The 16,948-nt window shown below is 37.3% G+C and overlaps 1 protein-coding gene across 1 annotated transcript in view; it reads right to left on the bottom strand.

Moving 5' to 3' along the window:
- The window catches only part of NBEA (neurobeachin), a 928,080-nt gene that overhangs the window by 78,341 nt on the left and 832,791 nt on the right, over positions 1–16,948 (bottom strand). Inside the window, exon 47 of the mRNA XM_006083617.3 lies at positions 1,208–1,360. Coding sequence (XP_006083679.1) covers positions 1,208–1,360 — 153 coding nt within the window. The remainder of the gene's footprint in view (positions 1–1,207; positions 1,361–16,948) is intronic.

The following is a 16,948-nucleotide window of genomic DNA, read 5'->3' as shown; positions in this document are numbered from 1 at the left end:
GGTTTATCCATACAATGGAATACCACTATGCAAAAAAGAGAAACAAGGTACTGATATTCATTAAGACACAGATGAATTGTATAACTATGCTAAGTGAAAGAAATCAAACACAAAAGAACACATATTGTATGGTTCTATTTTCATAAAATGACCAGAAAAGGCAAACCTATTAAGATAGAAAGTAGATTGATGCTTGCCTGGGGCTTGAGGTGGGCATGGGATCTTTGAGGTGATGGAAATGTTCTAAAATTAGATTGTAATGATGGTCACATAACTCTAAATTTATTAAAAATCATTAAATTGCATGCTGAAAGCAAATGAATTTTATGATAAATAATGGATTTTAATAAGGTATCACCATTTTACAGGTGAGAAATGTGAGGGACAGAGATATTCTCAATTACCCAGGACAATGAAACCAGTAAATTGCAAAGATCAGATTCAAGAGCAGAAAATTTCTAAACTCCAATTCATACTCTTCTCAACACACCTATTAGTACTTATTAATAATTAGCACACACATGAAAACTTTTGTTCAATCAGTTGAGTTCAACAGAATGAGCACAGAAAAAGTGATCCAACAATTTTTGGCGACTTTGCTTGCCTGAGTGACTAGTTTGGACCTGACTTAAAAACATGTTAAAATCATTTAGATTATTACATTTTTTTATTTGAACACCCTGGCATCTATCATGCAGATTTAAAGAGTAACAACATTTTCCCAAAGAATGTTTTCTAGATGGGTGTTCTTTTAAAGTCAGTATATTACACTGTAAGCTATGTTTCACAGCTTATAATTTTCTCCACATAAATATGTTCTAAATTAAATTATTTTGTTTTGAATAATTTATGAGTGAAAAAGAAAGCATATTTAGTCAGTAGAGAAAAATAAGGAGTGGGAATTTATTTTAAGCATTTTAGAATATGTTATATTAGTCAACAGATGCTCATCTGATTGTCTTCTCCTAAGAGAGCAAATATAACTAAGTTACCATTCCTTTATTAGTCCTCATGAAAGGAATATCCACTCTACAATAGAGAATGCTGTCAAAAGACAACAATAAAATGTTTTATTTTTCCTCTTAAATTTTTAACCTTATACGTATAAATGTTAAATGACAATTTTTTAATAGTTAGAAACAAAATAAAACTACAGAGTATTTTTATTTTTTGGTGACTGCTGAAGCAAAAACAAAATCTCTCTTACCATCCTATTGATCCTTACAAAGTCTTCAGGTTTTTTTGCCCAAGGGGGAAGGTCAACATTATTTATCACCACTTCATCTTCTCTGACTCCAAGACTATATCCATTACTGTTGACAAACATCTCTGGTAGGTAATAGAACTCTGGAATCAGTTCCTGCCGAAAATAAAAATGTAGCATATTAAACCACTTTAAAAATCAGTTGAATAACACTATTAATTTATAATTTAACTAAATGGAATTAAATACTTTATTTAAATCTAATATTTTATTACTTTATTTTATTCTTAATTTAATTTTATTTAGATAAGAATCTAGGAAGACAAACATTTTTCTTGAATTTGCTTGATAACTTATCTTTATAAGATTTTCAATCTTTTCTTGCCACAAATTAGTTAAAATTTTATTATTATAAAATCAATAATAGTTCACAATAGCATTAGTAAAGAAATATATAAGGCTATATTTACAAGTCTATGCTGTTTAGTAAACTTTGCTGAATATTATTAATGAAATATTTAAATTTAAAAAAAGTTTTTGCCAGTATTGGTTAAAAATCATGTCTCCTACTATTTTTCTGACTATAGTGGCAATTACAATGCATAATTTCTATAAAGAGATTCAGTTTTATTTTTTAATTTTGCAAAATAAGTTATTTTTATACACACTAATAAACACAGTGGGTATAAAGATAATATGCAGCATATTAAGTTTTTTTAATAGTTTTTTTAAAATTTTGTTTTATTGCTTAAAGTATTACAAAGAGTATTACATATGTCTCTTCCCCCCCCCCTTGACCTTCCCCTGGCTTCCCCTACCCCCCAGTGTCTTGTGTCCATTGGTTATGCTTATATGCATGCATACAAGTCCTTGGGTTGGCGGTGGGGGCGGGGGGGGGGAGGGGGGAGTAAGAGATCAGCATAATAAGTTTTACATGTTTAATGCATGACACCTGAATAGTAAGTTCTTAATAAATTAGATGCAAAGAAAACTTGTGTTACCTGCATATAAGAAAGATATTAACAAGTGGGATCAAGGCAAATGTGGTTGATGTACAAAGTCTAACATGTGGTTTTTGTCACTTCAGAATAAATCTGATATTGAAATGAACTGATTTTGTGACCCTAAAAGTTTTTATTGTTGTGCTTTTTTTATAGCAACTGGAGAAAATGAAAACAAAAAAAACCCACTGAAGTTGTTATGTATACCATCTATACCATGAAAAAAATACTGATCTTTTCCAATACCAAGAGGAGAATTAAATTAACTTTAAAATATATTGTGAAAAGCATTTATTAAATACTTTATTTAAATCTAATATTTTATTACTTTATTTTATTCTTAATTTAATTTTATTTAGATAAGAATCTAGGAAGACAAACATTTTTCTTGAATTTGCTTGATAAGTTATCTTTATAAGATTTTCAATCTTATAAAGGACATTTATTTGTGTGATATAATCAAACCTTACTTAGTCTTGTCTAGTGATAAATATCAAATTTTTAAAGACTACCAGACACTGAGGTCTTCAAATAAATTGGATTCTTAAGCCCCCCGCTCTCCCCCCAAAAATCATACACAAAAGCTTTCAGTCAAGATGATAGAGTAGCTAAACTGAGTACTCACCTCCTCCCACAACCACATCAAAATTACAACTAAACTACAGAACAACCATCATTAAGATTTACCTGAAATCTAGCTGAACAGAAGTCCTATAGCTAGGATATAAAGAACAAGCCCCATAGAGATTGGTAGGAAGGGCAGAGATGTAGAACAAGCCAGTCCACACCCTCGAGGCTTCTACTTAGCTCCCTTCTGTACCGCTTGGCCTCCATGTTGTCCTCAGTCTTCCCTCGCAACTGGTATATGCAAATTAACCGCCATCTTTTAGCTTCTATAATTGAAACATTGTATCTTTTGGAGCTGTTGCTTCAGGAGCTCAGAGCCAGGCGGCAGCAGGCGGGGAACCTTGGCTTCCTCCGTCACTGGAGCAAGCAAGCTTCATGTTCCGCTTTAAGCTGCCTGGCTGCCGGCCGCCATCTTGGCTGGCAGTTAATTTGCATATCTCCCTGATTAGCCAATGGGAAGGGTAGCAGTCGTACGCTAATTACCATGTTTCTCTTTTATTAGTGTAGATATATATATCCCACCTTCAAAGGCTGTTAAATCATGTTGTTTACCCATATCTTCAGAAAAAAATCACTTCTACTGTCGTGGTAAACAACCTGCTTCCCTATTTATAATGGTCTGGCCCTTTAGCAACTTCAGCGCAAAATTATAGCTAATTTGCCTGCAAACGTCAGGTGGTCATAATAATCTGGCCACTCAGTGTATATGCATCTACATGTCCACTGCAGCATTATTTACAATAGCCAAGATATGGAAGCAACCTACCTAAGTGTCCATCAATAGATGAATAAATAAAGAAGTAGTGCATATATACAATGGAGTATGACTCAGCCATAAAAAAGAATGAAACATTGTCATCTTGTAACAACATGGATGGACCTAGAGTGTTTTGTGTTGAGTGAAATAAGTCAGACAGAGATAGACAAATATCATGGCAATCTAAAAAAAATAATAATAAAATAAAAATAAAAGAACAAACAGAACAGAAACAGACTCATAGATAGAGAGGACATTTTGACAGTTGCCATATGGGAAGGGAGTTGGGGAGACTGAGTGAAAAAAAGGTGAAGGGATTAAAAAGTACAATTTTGTAGTTACAGAATGGTCATGGGGATGTAAAGTACAGCATAGGGAATATAGTCAATAATATTATAATAACTATGTAGGTTGTCAGAAGGGTACTAGATTTATCAGAGTAATCACTTTGTAAGTTATATAAATGTCTAATCACTGGATGGCATATCTGAAACTAATATAATACTCTTTGTCAACTGTAATTGAAAAAGAAAAAATAGTTTTTAAAAAGAGAGTGCATAGGGGAAAGAAACGCTTTCTTTTCGTGGGTTCTCCTGCCAAAACCAACATTTTGCCATAAGTGGATGTGTTTTTTTAATAATGCTTTGTGAAAAACCTAATCATCATCCATTCTTATGATGACAAATCTCAACCATAAGAAAAATATAACAACACTTATTTTCTCCAGCATTATGGAAGCATGAACAGTCATATAAATTAATTTTCTGAATAAGTGGAGCTTAGATTTTTAAGAGTCATAGTTTTTATTCTACTTAAACCATTTAAGTAGAAGTCTTTCTAAAATCTATTACATAATTCCCTGATATTTATTTACACAAATAGTAAAGTTTGAGTCAAGCACTGTGATAGATACTAAGAAAACAAACAAACAAAAAAAGTGCACAAGACTTGTCCTTACCTTCAAGAAATGCATGTCTGTTCTATGGGGCAGATATATAAACAGATGGTTGTAAGAGACAACAACAACAGCTGTAAGAGAAGTATAAATGCAGTGCAAGGGAGCAGAGAGAAAAGCAGGGAACCCTGGGCAAATCAGGAGATACTTCATTGACAATGAGACATTTGAGTTTGAATATGCCTATGCTAGAGACTGGGGAAAGGGTGGGGAGATCATCAAGGAGTATCCTACAGGAGTGGCAAGAACTGAGTATGAGCAGAGTATCTATAATAATAAAAGGGTAATATGCTAATTAGACTGGACATCATTCCTGATGTCCTTCCTGATGAAGGCGGGGCCGGAGGGAAGCCAGTGCCAGCAGCCGGAGGAAGGAAGGCCTACTCTTACATGAATTTTCATGCATCAGGCCTCTAGTATGATATATTAGGGGATAGATCAAGATGGGAACAAGATGGTGAAGGAAGTTGTATGCCAAGCTAGGGTGTTTGGATTTTGCCTTGTTGGTAACATTTTTTTAAATATTGTGGTTTAGTGTGACTTTATTTTATTTTGTTAATATATTTTTATTGATTTTAGAGAGAAAGGGAGAGGGAGAGAGAGATAGAAACATCAATGATGAAGGAGAATCATTGATCGACTGCCTCCTGCATGCCCCACACTGGGGATCAAGCCCGAAACTCAGGCATGTGCCCTTGACTGGAATCAAACCCGGGACTCTTCAGTCCATGGACTGACGCTCTATCCACTAAGCCAAACTTGTGAGGGCTTAATGGTAACAATTTTAAAGAGGACTTATTAACATGATCAATTTTGTTTCAAAGCAAGACATTGTATGACAAAACATAAGACAGATTAGAAAGAGGAAAGACTAGAGTGACATATGTGTGTGGGTAGAGAAGAGGAACCAGCAGCAGCAAGGAGAACAGGAGGGAAGAAGGAAGGGAAGTTGCTAGTTGTGGCAAGTAAGGGGTTTTATTGTGGAACTTTATCAAGGAGGTGTAATATGCAACATAAGTGAGGATAAGTAAATAAAGTTAAGACCCTGAGGGTGAGAAGAAGGAGAAGAAGAAGAAAGAAGAAGAAAGAAGAAAGAAGGAAGAAGGAAGAAGGAAGAAGGAAGAAGGAAGAAGGAAGAAGGAAGCAGGAAGCAGGAAGCAGGAAGAAGGAAGAAGGAAGAAGGAAGAAGGAAGAAGGAAGAAGGAAGAAGAAGAAGAAGAAGAAGAAGAAGAAGAAGAAGAAGAAGAAGAAGAAGAAGAAATTAGATGGCTCACACCGAGAGGCAAATATATGTTAACAATTAACTGTGTACAATATAACAAGACCGAATTGAATTGTGGGAAAGGAGAATGACAGTGAAATTAATATAAATTAATGTAAATTTTTAGTGACTTGAATGTTAAAAGGGAAATTGAGGAGGGCTGAAAGAAAAATTAATAGGTAAACAAACAGCCTTATTTGCAAAAAATGATATAGCTTAGCTGGTGGATAAGACAGGGGTAAAAGGATGCTTCAGCAATATTAGATCAGCAAGGATTATAAGGAGTCAATTTCTGGGCTGGGTAAGCATGACAGCTAGTATCATATTGCACTAAAGAAACAATGTGGTAAAGGTGTGTGGTCTCTAATTAGGAGGCAGAAGTAAAGTATCATTGCTATTCTCACATATTTGTACTCAATCAGAAATGCATAATGGTTACAAATTGAATGTTTTTATTTCCCTAAAATTCAAATGTTGAAATAATTAATTGGATGAGGACATGTGTTGTTAGAGTTCTGAGAGAGCTTGCTCCTTTTTGCCATGTGAGAACATAGCAAGAATATGGCCCTGTATGAACCAAGAAACAGGCTCTCACCAGACACATAACCTGACTATGTGGGTGCCCTGATCCAGCTTCCAGAGCTGCAAAAGATAAATCTCTGTTGTTTATAAGCTACCTACTTTATGGTAATATATAGCAGCCCAAACTAACCAAGATAATAATTGTTAACTTGTTATTTCAATCCATTAAGATAAAGCATACACTTTTCTTTTGATCTTGCTCTCACTATTTGGTAAAAGATGTAGAGAAGATAAAGAACATTGCTATTTGCAAATTACCCATTTTGTATAACACTAAATAGCAATAGCATCCCAAATGGTCAAAAGAGGAAAAGGAACATAAGCCCATGTAGCTGCTGGTTGGGGTGTAATAGGCTCTTGGAAGTCAGGGATTTCCCAACTGCCTTTCATGTTGTTTGTATTCATGTCCTATCTCTAGAGCTAGACGATATAAGATTCCTTGAGGACAGAGAAGGGTATATATATCCATGTGGATAGAGCAGCATGTGTATTTTTAAAAACAGCCCAGTCAATTTAGCTTTAACTTTCTTAGTGCTCTAATATTTTTCACATATTATTTTCCATTCGTTCCTTGCAATAGGGTCATATAAAATATGTGGTTACTTACCATTATAATAGTATTTCACTGAATATCATTAAATTAGATTCAGAAAGGCATAAGAAGCCTAGATTTTATTTTAACAAAAATTTGAGCTAAAACAGATTTTAAGCCTTATATTTTGAGGTTTATATATTGTTGAATTCCCCCGTAGTTCTTGGTGATATACTTTGTATACAGCAGGTGCTCATTAAATATTAAACTACTGAAGATATTAGATAAATTATTTTAATATCAGTAGAAATCTTCTGGGGAATGTGTTGGGAGAATGCTTCAAGACAGGAAAAAGCCAATGAAGCAGTTTATTAAATAAAAGTGTAGGAGGAGCCTAGAAATAAAATGTGTTACTCTTGAGGGGAAATTTTGCAGTTTTTAAAAAAGTTATCTTGGTTATTCTAGTTCTAGAAAAGTATACAAAGTTAAATTTAAATTTAGAAAAGATTGTTTTTAAAGTTGCCAGCAAAATTGTACACAAAGTTCAGAACTGACAGAAGCAAGACTTATTTCATTTTAATTCAAGCACTCTAGAAAGAGGGGGCAGAGAGCCACCATCAGATAGAACAAAACAAAGCTGAAAGGGTTGTTCAGAATGGTGGGAGGAAGAGCACTCAGTAGGAACACTTGGGAGGACTTCAATCGGGGCCAGTCATGAAGAAGTAGCACTTCCAGAGCCTTCAGGAGGACCCCCATGGGGGTCTAATCCTCATTTGGCCACTCAGAATATGGTCATAAATTGGGGTGTTAACTAAGATGTTAGTATAAACTAAAATAGGCTTGATGTCTGAAGGGACAAAGAAACCCTCAGATTTCTAATAGTGGGAACAATCACAAAACAGACACATTTTTAAAGCAAAATGAACACATTCTTGAAGTGTGGCTTATTTGAAAGATTCCTAGAAAAGACCAGAAAATAAGTAACCAAACTGTCTGAACCCTGAAGTCCCAAGCCGGAGAAGTTTGGGAGTTTTATAAAGGGGAAGGGAAAGCAAGTAAAATCGCAAAAAGTATAGGAGAAGTCACTGAAGCAGCTGAGTGGGTGCACAATTTATGCCTCTGTCTTAATGTTTTTAAATCTTGTTTCAAATGGCATTTAAAATTTAAAAGTTAATATGTAAATGTGAACTTACACTCACATTTATATTAATTAAAAATCACTTATTTTAAAAAATAAACCTAATGAATAAGAGAGTCTCATCTCTTACATTCAACTGTTAGGTCACAGAAGATGACAGTACTGCACCTGCTCTGAGACAAGGAATCAGCTGAAACCTGACCTTTGCTCGTTCAATCTTAAAATAGCAGGTATTATGTGTTGTTTTGTTTTTGTATCTTACTATGTCTTGGGACTATTCCAAGTGCTTTCTGCATTTCTCTTGATCTTCACAAAAACTTCATAGATAGGTATTCTTATTTTTCTCACTTTATTTATAGCCATGAACACTGAGGCAAAGAGAGTTATGCTAAGTAATGTGATAATGCCTATGCTACAAATAGATGGTTAAGCCAGAAATCAAAGCCAAACACTTTCAATCCAGGATCCTGGCTCTCCCATTTCCTACATTTCACCTTTTAAAACAGCAACCCAGTAACTCTATATGACTTCATTTTACTTGTCTGCACAGCGTTTATTGTTTTATTTTATTTATTTATTTTTAAATATATTTTATTGAGTTTTTACAGAGAGGAAGGGAGAGAGATAGAGAGTTAGAAACATCGATGAGAGAGAAACATCGATCAGCTGCCTCCTGCACATCTCCTACTGGGGATGTGCCCGCAACCCAGGTACATGCCCTTGACCGGAATCGAACCTGGGACCCTTCAGTCCTCAGGCTGACGCTCTATCCACTGAGCCAAACCGGTTTCGGCAAGTTTATTGTTTTATTTATGCCTCCATGTCCCACTGTAATGGAAATCCCATGGCAGCAGGGATCTTGTCTATTTTGCTCATTTGCTCATCACTTACTTGCTAAGAAGGGGCCTCACATATAATAGGTACTCAATACTTATCTGTGGAATGAAAAATGAATCAATAATTTATCATACCCTGAATTTCAGGCATGAAATAGTGATAAAAAATATTGAATGTCATGGCTTTAAAATTGTGGTAATTAAAGCAGAATTACCTCACGGCTACCAGTTGTAGCTAATGGGGAGTCTGGGTGGGTAGGCAGTTGTGAAACTGTCTCTTCTTTTATCAGGGAAGTGCTACTTCATATGCACTGAAATCAAAGAGATCTGAGTTCAAATACAGACTCCTGGCTAGCCCAAGTGTCTTTCTTTTGTCAGTTCATTTTGTTCATTAGATTCCATATATAAGTGACATCATATGGTATTTGTCTTTCTCTGACTGGCTTATTTCACTTAGCATAATAATCTCCAAGTTCATCCATGCTATCACAAAAGGTAAGAGTTTCTTCTTTTTTCATGGCTGCACAATATTCCATTGTGTACATGTACCACAGCTTTTTTATCTACTCATCTACTGATGGGAATTTGGACTGTTTACAGATCTTGGCTATTATAAGTTTCTTAACCACTTGAAAATAATCAGTTTCTCATGCAAAATTGTGATGATGATAGCATCTAACTCGCAGTGTAAATAAAAGGATTAAATGGGGGTAATGTGTATGAAACAATGCATGTCATAGCTTTACACAAAATACATTTTAGAAGCTATTCTCTGTTTCTCTCTGTCTCTCTGTCTCTCTGTCTCTCTGTCTCTCTCTCTCTCTCTCTCTCTCTCTCTCTCTATATATATATATATATATATATATATATATATATGATTTTTTAAAGAAGCAAATAAAAATATTATGGCTGAGTTTCTTAGTACAAAAGTACATCTGTGATTAGTAAAAAGCTCTGTTACTTTGGATATCTGTTCAAATGAATACCTATGTAGACTTTCAAATGATCAAAGTATTTTTTAATCAAATATATTAGACAGACTTATCTAGGCTAATCAGACCTATTTTATGTTATGTGTACTTCAGATTTTGGTTTTGTCTAAATGCACAGATTGAACTGAATGATATAAAATAAAGTTGAACTTACAATTGTTTTAAATTAGTGACTTGTAGAGTTTTTCAACAGATTGCTGTAACCAGACCTTCCACCCCACATGCCGTTTGGCATTTCCACTTTGCCACTGCTCCCATAGAGGTGGGGTCTATGTCTCCTCTCTTTAAATATGGGCTGGCTTATTTCAAACTGTCACTGCAGGGCTTCCAGATAATCCTAAAACTGCAGGGACCTTGCAGCTTCTGTTTTCATCCCCTTAGAAGCCAATTATCACATAAAGGGGTGCAGCTACCTTGCTAGAAAGATCATGTAGAGCAGTGGTTCTCAACCTTGGCTGCACATTAGAATCACCTGGGAATCTTTTTTAAAATCCTGATTTCTGGGCCTCATCCTCTGGAAATTCTGTTTCTTTGTTATGGGGTGGAGCCACAACATTAGTAACAAAGAAACAGAGGTAGAGCAAGCATGTCAAACTCAAAGGCTAACATGGGCCAAATAAACAAGCTTTAAGTTTATGTGGGCTGCAAAAAACAAAAGCTTCAATTTTCATAGAAACGTAGGTTTATTTTGATAGAAATACAAAGGGCTTAATACAAAGGGCTGAAATAAATGGGTAATAGTTAACATAAAGTAATAGAACACTTTAATAAAAATTAACATTTTTTTCTTGAACATTAACTTACCAGATACTGAATAACTGCACAAATTAATAAGCGTAACGCAAATAAACCTATTTTTCTTGTTCTCCGAAAGTGAAATATTTCCTGTTGCACACACCAAACAAGTCAGTACAAGACTAATGACATAGCAATCGGCTGCTAAAATATTTACTGCTAGTATTAGTGGAGGGAAATGGTGTGCCTGCGCATAAGGCCGTAGGGGAAATGAATGCAACACGAGTATTAGTATAGTAAACAGTCATTAGTGAATGTTTTAGTTTGTTATTATTAATTATGTATAACAGGATATTGTAAAAATTAAGTTATGAAATTTTTATTAAAACATTTCTTACATACTGTTATATTAGCTGGGCCACAAAAATATTCATTGTGGGCTGCGTGCGGCCCATGGGCCGCGAGTTTGACATGCTTGATGTAGAGAGACAAACAGACCTAGATAATCCCTAGCTGCTCTAGCCAGTTCAGGTGAGGCACAAAACACATGAGTGTAGTCATCTTGAATCCTAGATGGGCCACCCCATTTGACCCCATATGGATGAAAGACAAGCTGTACCTGATGAACCCTAGTCTGATTGCAGAACACTGAGAAAAAAATGATTTTTAAACCATTAAAGTTTGGGATGGTTACTTACACAGCAATAAATGCCAATTACTCCAAACTAGTCTAAGTGCCTGGATGTGACCATATAATCATGCAGAAGAATTAAAGCTGTGTACCAGCCAATAGATAAAGACTGGAAATAACTCAATAGCCCTCAGTGCTAGTAGTGGCTTCCTCTTTACCTGTTATGTCACTTATTAACTGTGAACCTCCTTTAGAGAATAGAGATAATGACAGCTATCTTACACGACTGTCTCAAGGACTGTATCAAATAAGCAGAAAAAAAGAATATTTGAAAACTAATGAGAATTATTCAAAAAGAATGAACTACTATTATAATTTGTAAGTGTGCTCCTACAGAGGTACTTTATGCACTAGCTTATCTACTTATAATAATAGCTCTTCTGCTTACTTTCTTCCAATTGATAAATTTGTTAATCAGCTACTCTTTAAGGAAATAGTCAAAGTAGTTTAATATCTCCTAAATGAAAATCAGTGCACAAAGACATCAAATATTATTAAAGAAATGGCAAGATGAATATTGTAATGGTCATTTTGTATCTGTAAATGTGATTTCTAGCTTATTTTAACGGCTATACTAAAATCTCATGGTACAGTCAATAGTATTATATGCGTTCCATTAGTAAGAAGAAAATATCCTCAAACATAATTTCTAATTTACAAGCATATGACAAGTTCATGCTGCTGAACAATTGAACTTGATAGTATGTCTTCGAATGATAGAAGGCCACTATTAACACTATCATAATTGTATACCTATTGCATCAAATCTGACATTTCAGTTTAATATATTTTGCTGAGTGAGCACACCATTTTATGGCTTCCTAGTGAAATAAAAACTAACCCAGATGTTTTCACTTTTCAAATATAATTCACTGCAAGGTTTTAAAACTGCCATCTCTTTTCTTCCGTTTTTCTAAAAGATTGATGCCCTGGCATTCGTTAATTCCATGAGAGCTTATAATGGGTCAATGAGTCAGTGGTGAACACCTCCATTAACTGTATTAATTTACAATATGTCACCTTAATGTCATTTTGTGGCAGCTACCTTTTCTGACATCTACATAGCTATTCAAAAGTAATATAACAGCTATTGAATGCATTAAGGAAAATTAGTATAAGAACTTCACTAAGTTGAATGTCATTGTTACCGAGAATATACTGGAGAAATAAAAGATATAAAGTAAAAACTAACTGGTCTGTTTTAACTCTGCAAACCTCTCTCCTGAGAAGCCACTTCACCAACAGTCCTTCTCTGCCCAGCTTGTATTCATTACCACCAGAAGACTGACATTAATAACTAGAGACAGAATAAAACTATCTACTCTGCTCTAGTTATCTCTATGTGATTGTCTAAGTAGATATTGTAAAGATACTTTTCTTTAAAAATGGAAAATCATTTATTTACAATTATATCACATAGCTGTTTAGTTTTACAGCTTAGTGATAAAAAATAGAAAGCTTAGCAAAAAATAGTTAACAAAACTATTATTACTCTTGGTAACATTCTTTTCTGCTAAATATGCTATTATTTTAGGGGGAAATATTGTACACTTTAATCAATATATTTAAATATGAATTTAGAAAATCTCAAAGTACCACCAGAATTACAAAAAATTTTTAAACATTCCCTCAATGAGAAACACAAAGTTCTTATGTTAGAAGAAAAAGATTGTTATATTTGAACACACACACACACACACACACACACACACACACACACCAACAACCTAAACATAATTGAAATATAGTAATACTAGAGGCCCGGTGCCTCTAGTATTACAAAATTCGTACACAGGTAGGTCTGGCTGGCGATCAGGGCTAATAAGTTCCCTGCCTCCCTGCCTCCTTGCCTCCTCCTTCCCTTGCCACCTGTAAGCCACCACCATGTGGTTCCCCCCATCTACCTGCCTCCTCCTTCCCTCACTCCCTCAGCGCCCCGCCACCACCGATGGTCGTCCACCATGTTCTGCGCCAACCCCTGGTGGTCAGTGCACATCATAGCGAATGAGCAAACTCCTGTTCTCCCAGTCAAACTCCCGAGGGGACACTTTGCATGTTAGCCTTTTATATATATAGAATAAAGGCCCGAAATTCAAGCAAGGGGCTTGGCCCCCACCGCCACAGCAGCCGCCTCTGCCTCAGCCCCTGCCACCAGGGCTTCGTCCAGAAGGACATCCGGTCTAATTAGCATATTATGCTTTTACTATTATAGATAGCAAAACTGAAAGACCGAGAAGTCATATTTGCAATGCAACTTTTTGCAATTTCGAGGATCTTTTTCAAATCAATGAAAATGGGCAAAAAATATGAGCAAGCTTACAGGTCAATAAATATATGAGGAATGCACAACTTAACTCATAATTAATGAAATGCAAGCCAAAACAAAGGCAACTCCATTTTCACTTACCAGATTAGCTAAAGTTATGCTGTTTATTAATAATAGCTTATTAATTAAGATATGCATAGTCTTACATAGATGGAGGCATGGGGAAGGAGACGTCCACACACTGTTGTATGGAGTAAATTATCATCTTTGGGAATCATGGTCTGGCAATACCTTTCAAAATTAATAATCCTATATAATAAAAGCCTAATATGCTAAGTGTCCAGTCGTCTGTTCAACCAATCAAAGTGTAATATGCTAATGATATGCTAAGGCTGCTCAACCGCTCGCTATGATGTGCACTGACCACCAGGGGGCAGACACTCTGACTGGTAGGTTAGCTTGCTGCTGGGGTCTGCCGATTGGGACTGAGTGAGATGGGCCGGATATGCCCTGGGGCCCTCCCATGGTCTCTCCCCAGCTAGCCAACCTCCCGCATTCCTCCCTAGCCTGATCATGCACCGGTGGGGTCCCTCAGCCTGGCCTGCACCCTCTTGCAATCCAGGACCCCTCAGGGGATGTCAGAGAGCCAGTTTCAGCCTGATCCCACAGGCCACACCGAGGGACACCACTGGTGCATGAATTCATGCACCAGGCCTCTAGTGTATATATAACCTTGGAAATCATACTTTACATGGATACACAAAGTTCATCAAGATGTATATGTAAGAATGTTTACTGTAGCTTTGTGTTTAATAGAAACAATCAAAGTTACAAAGACAAACAATCCATTAATAAGAGATTGTGAAAATAAATTATTGTATTGTACGCATTGTGCAGCCTTTAAAAAGAAAGGGACTACATGGAAATATTTCAAGATACATTATCATGAAGAATAAAAGGTTTAGGGTGGTAGCAGAGAATTGAAAATGATAGCAATCCATGTCGTGCTGAGCTGGGGAAATGCACTTCTCATGAATTAATGAAGTCAGGGAGTGGAGGGATGATACCTGTTTGTATTCATGGGCTACTTGAGAATAAAAAATAAAACACCTCCCATATTAGCAAAGCACCATTGGTTTTGTCCTTGATGATGTCACCCCAGGAGCCAAAGATCATAATAACAAAATGTAAATGTTTCTGAAAAGTTTCAGAACATGTAAGAATTCTCTCAGCACTTTTAGAAGGAAAAGTCTAGTATGGGCATTGATCATCAGAGACTGATATGCAACTTGGTGAGATGTTTGGTGATCAAAAGCATCAATAAAATGCACTAAGTGCCCATCAGTAGATGAATGGATTAGAAAACTCTGGTACATCTACACGATGGAATACTATGCTGCTGTAAAAAAGAAGGAACTCTTACAATTTGCAACGGCATGAATGGAGCTGGAGAGCATTATGCTAAGTGAAATAAGCCAGTCAATGAAGGAAAAATACCACATGCTCTCACTCATTCATGGATAATAGAAACCATTATAAACTTTTGAACAATGATAGATACAGAGGCAGAGCTGCCTCACACAGATTGTCAAACTGCAGCGGGAAGGCCGGGGAGGGTTGGGGGGCAGGAGGGAGGGAGGTAAGAGATCAACCGAAGGACTTGTATGCATGCATATGAGCATAACCAATGGACATAAGACACTGGGGGGTAGGGGAAGCCGGGGTATTGTCAAGGGCGGGGAAAAAAAAGGACACATATGTAATACCCTTTGTAATACTTTAAGCAATAAAAAAAAGCTCAAGATAGAAAGTAAAGTCTAAAATTCTATCTACATACATAAATTAGAATGAATAACTGATGTATGTGTAGGCTTGTGAGGGTGAATCTTTGAATTAAGTTGTAAAGCCAAGTTTCTTCCTTTCTCTCCCTTTTTTTTTTTTGGATGTCAACTAGAAGTGGATAGGCATTTTTAGTTAAAAGAGTTTGCCATTATATTGTTACAAAACTCTGAATTAAGATATGCATAGTCTTACATAGAATAGGAAGTCTTAAAATACAGGTAAGAATATTTAACTCTCATATAACATATTTATTGAATGCTTTTTATGAACACTGCAAATTCTAGAATCCTATGGACTCCCCATTTCCTTTTAATTCTCAAAATGTCCTATCTAATAATAGAGAAACATGGTAATTAGCCTTACCTCCACTACCCTTCCCATTGGCTAATCAGGGCAATATGCAAATTAACTGCCAACCAAGATGGCGGCCGGCAGCCAGGCAGCTTGAAGCGAAAAGGAGGCTTGCTTGCTTCAGTGACGGAGGAAGCCAACGTTCCCCGCCTGCCGCTGCAGGCCTCTGAGCTTGCAGTTTAAGAAACATTGTTACAAATATAGAAGCTAAACAAAACCCCAGAAACCTGCTTTCATCCAGCCAGGCCTCAGAGCTGGAGTTGAAACAGTGTTTCGATTATAGAACCCAAACAAACCAGATACCTGCTTTCAGCAGCCGAGGTCTCAGAGCTGGAGCCGAGCCTCAGAGAGAAAGCCGGCTCTCAGTTCCAGTGACAGCCATAGAGGGTAAATAAATCCAAGAATAAAAAAAAAAAGAAAAAAGGAGAGGTTTGGAGCTTCAGTTGCCCACCAGCCTGAAAACAGCCCTCAGCCCTGCTTTATTAATTGCCGCAGAAACCCCAGTGGGGACCCCCACCCTGAAGGGGGTGTGACCAGCTGAAAACAGCCATCATCCCCTCATCCAGACTGGCCAGGCACCCCAGTGGGGACCCCCACCCTGAAGGGGTGTGACCAGCTGAAAACAGCCATCATCCCCTCATCCAGGCTGGCCAGGCACCCAAGTGGGACCCCCACCCTGATCCAGGACACACTTCAGGGCAAACCAGCCGGTCCCCACCCGTGCACCAGGCCTCTATCCTATATAGTAAAAGGGTAATATGCCTCCCAGCACCGGGATCAGCGGAGCCGCGAGGCCTCCCGAACCCGGGATTAGCGGAGCCGAGAGGCCTCCCGGCACCGGGATCAGCGGAGCCACGAGGCCTCCCAGCACTGGGATCAGTGGAGTTGCGAGGCCTCCTGGCCCCTGGAGCAGCGTGACAGGGGGCAGACCCCAAGCCCCCTGATCATCCTGCGGCTCTGTGTGTGACAGGGTACACAACCTCCCTATCTGCCCTGCTCTGTTCATGACAGGGGAAGGCACCCCAACCCCCTGATCGGCCCTGCTCTGTGCCTGATAGGGGGGAGCTCCCCACCCCCCTGATCAGCCCTGCTCTGTGTGTGACAGGGTGCGGCGCCCCAACCCCCTCATGGGCCCTGCTCTGTGTGTGATGGGGTGGAGCCGCAACCTCCCCATTGGC

Source organism: Myotis lucifugus, unplaced genomic scaffold, assembly GCF_000147115.1.
Source record: "Myotis lucifugus unplaced genomic scaffold, Myoluc2.0 scaffold_7, whole genome shotgun sequence".
NCBI classification, from domain to species: Eukaryota; Metazoa; Chordata; class Mammalia; order Chiroptera; family Vespertilionidae; genus Myotis; species Myotis lucifugus.
Note: the sequence above shows the minus strand (reverse complement) of the source record. Positions and strands in the feature narration are given on the sequence as shown.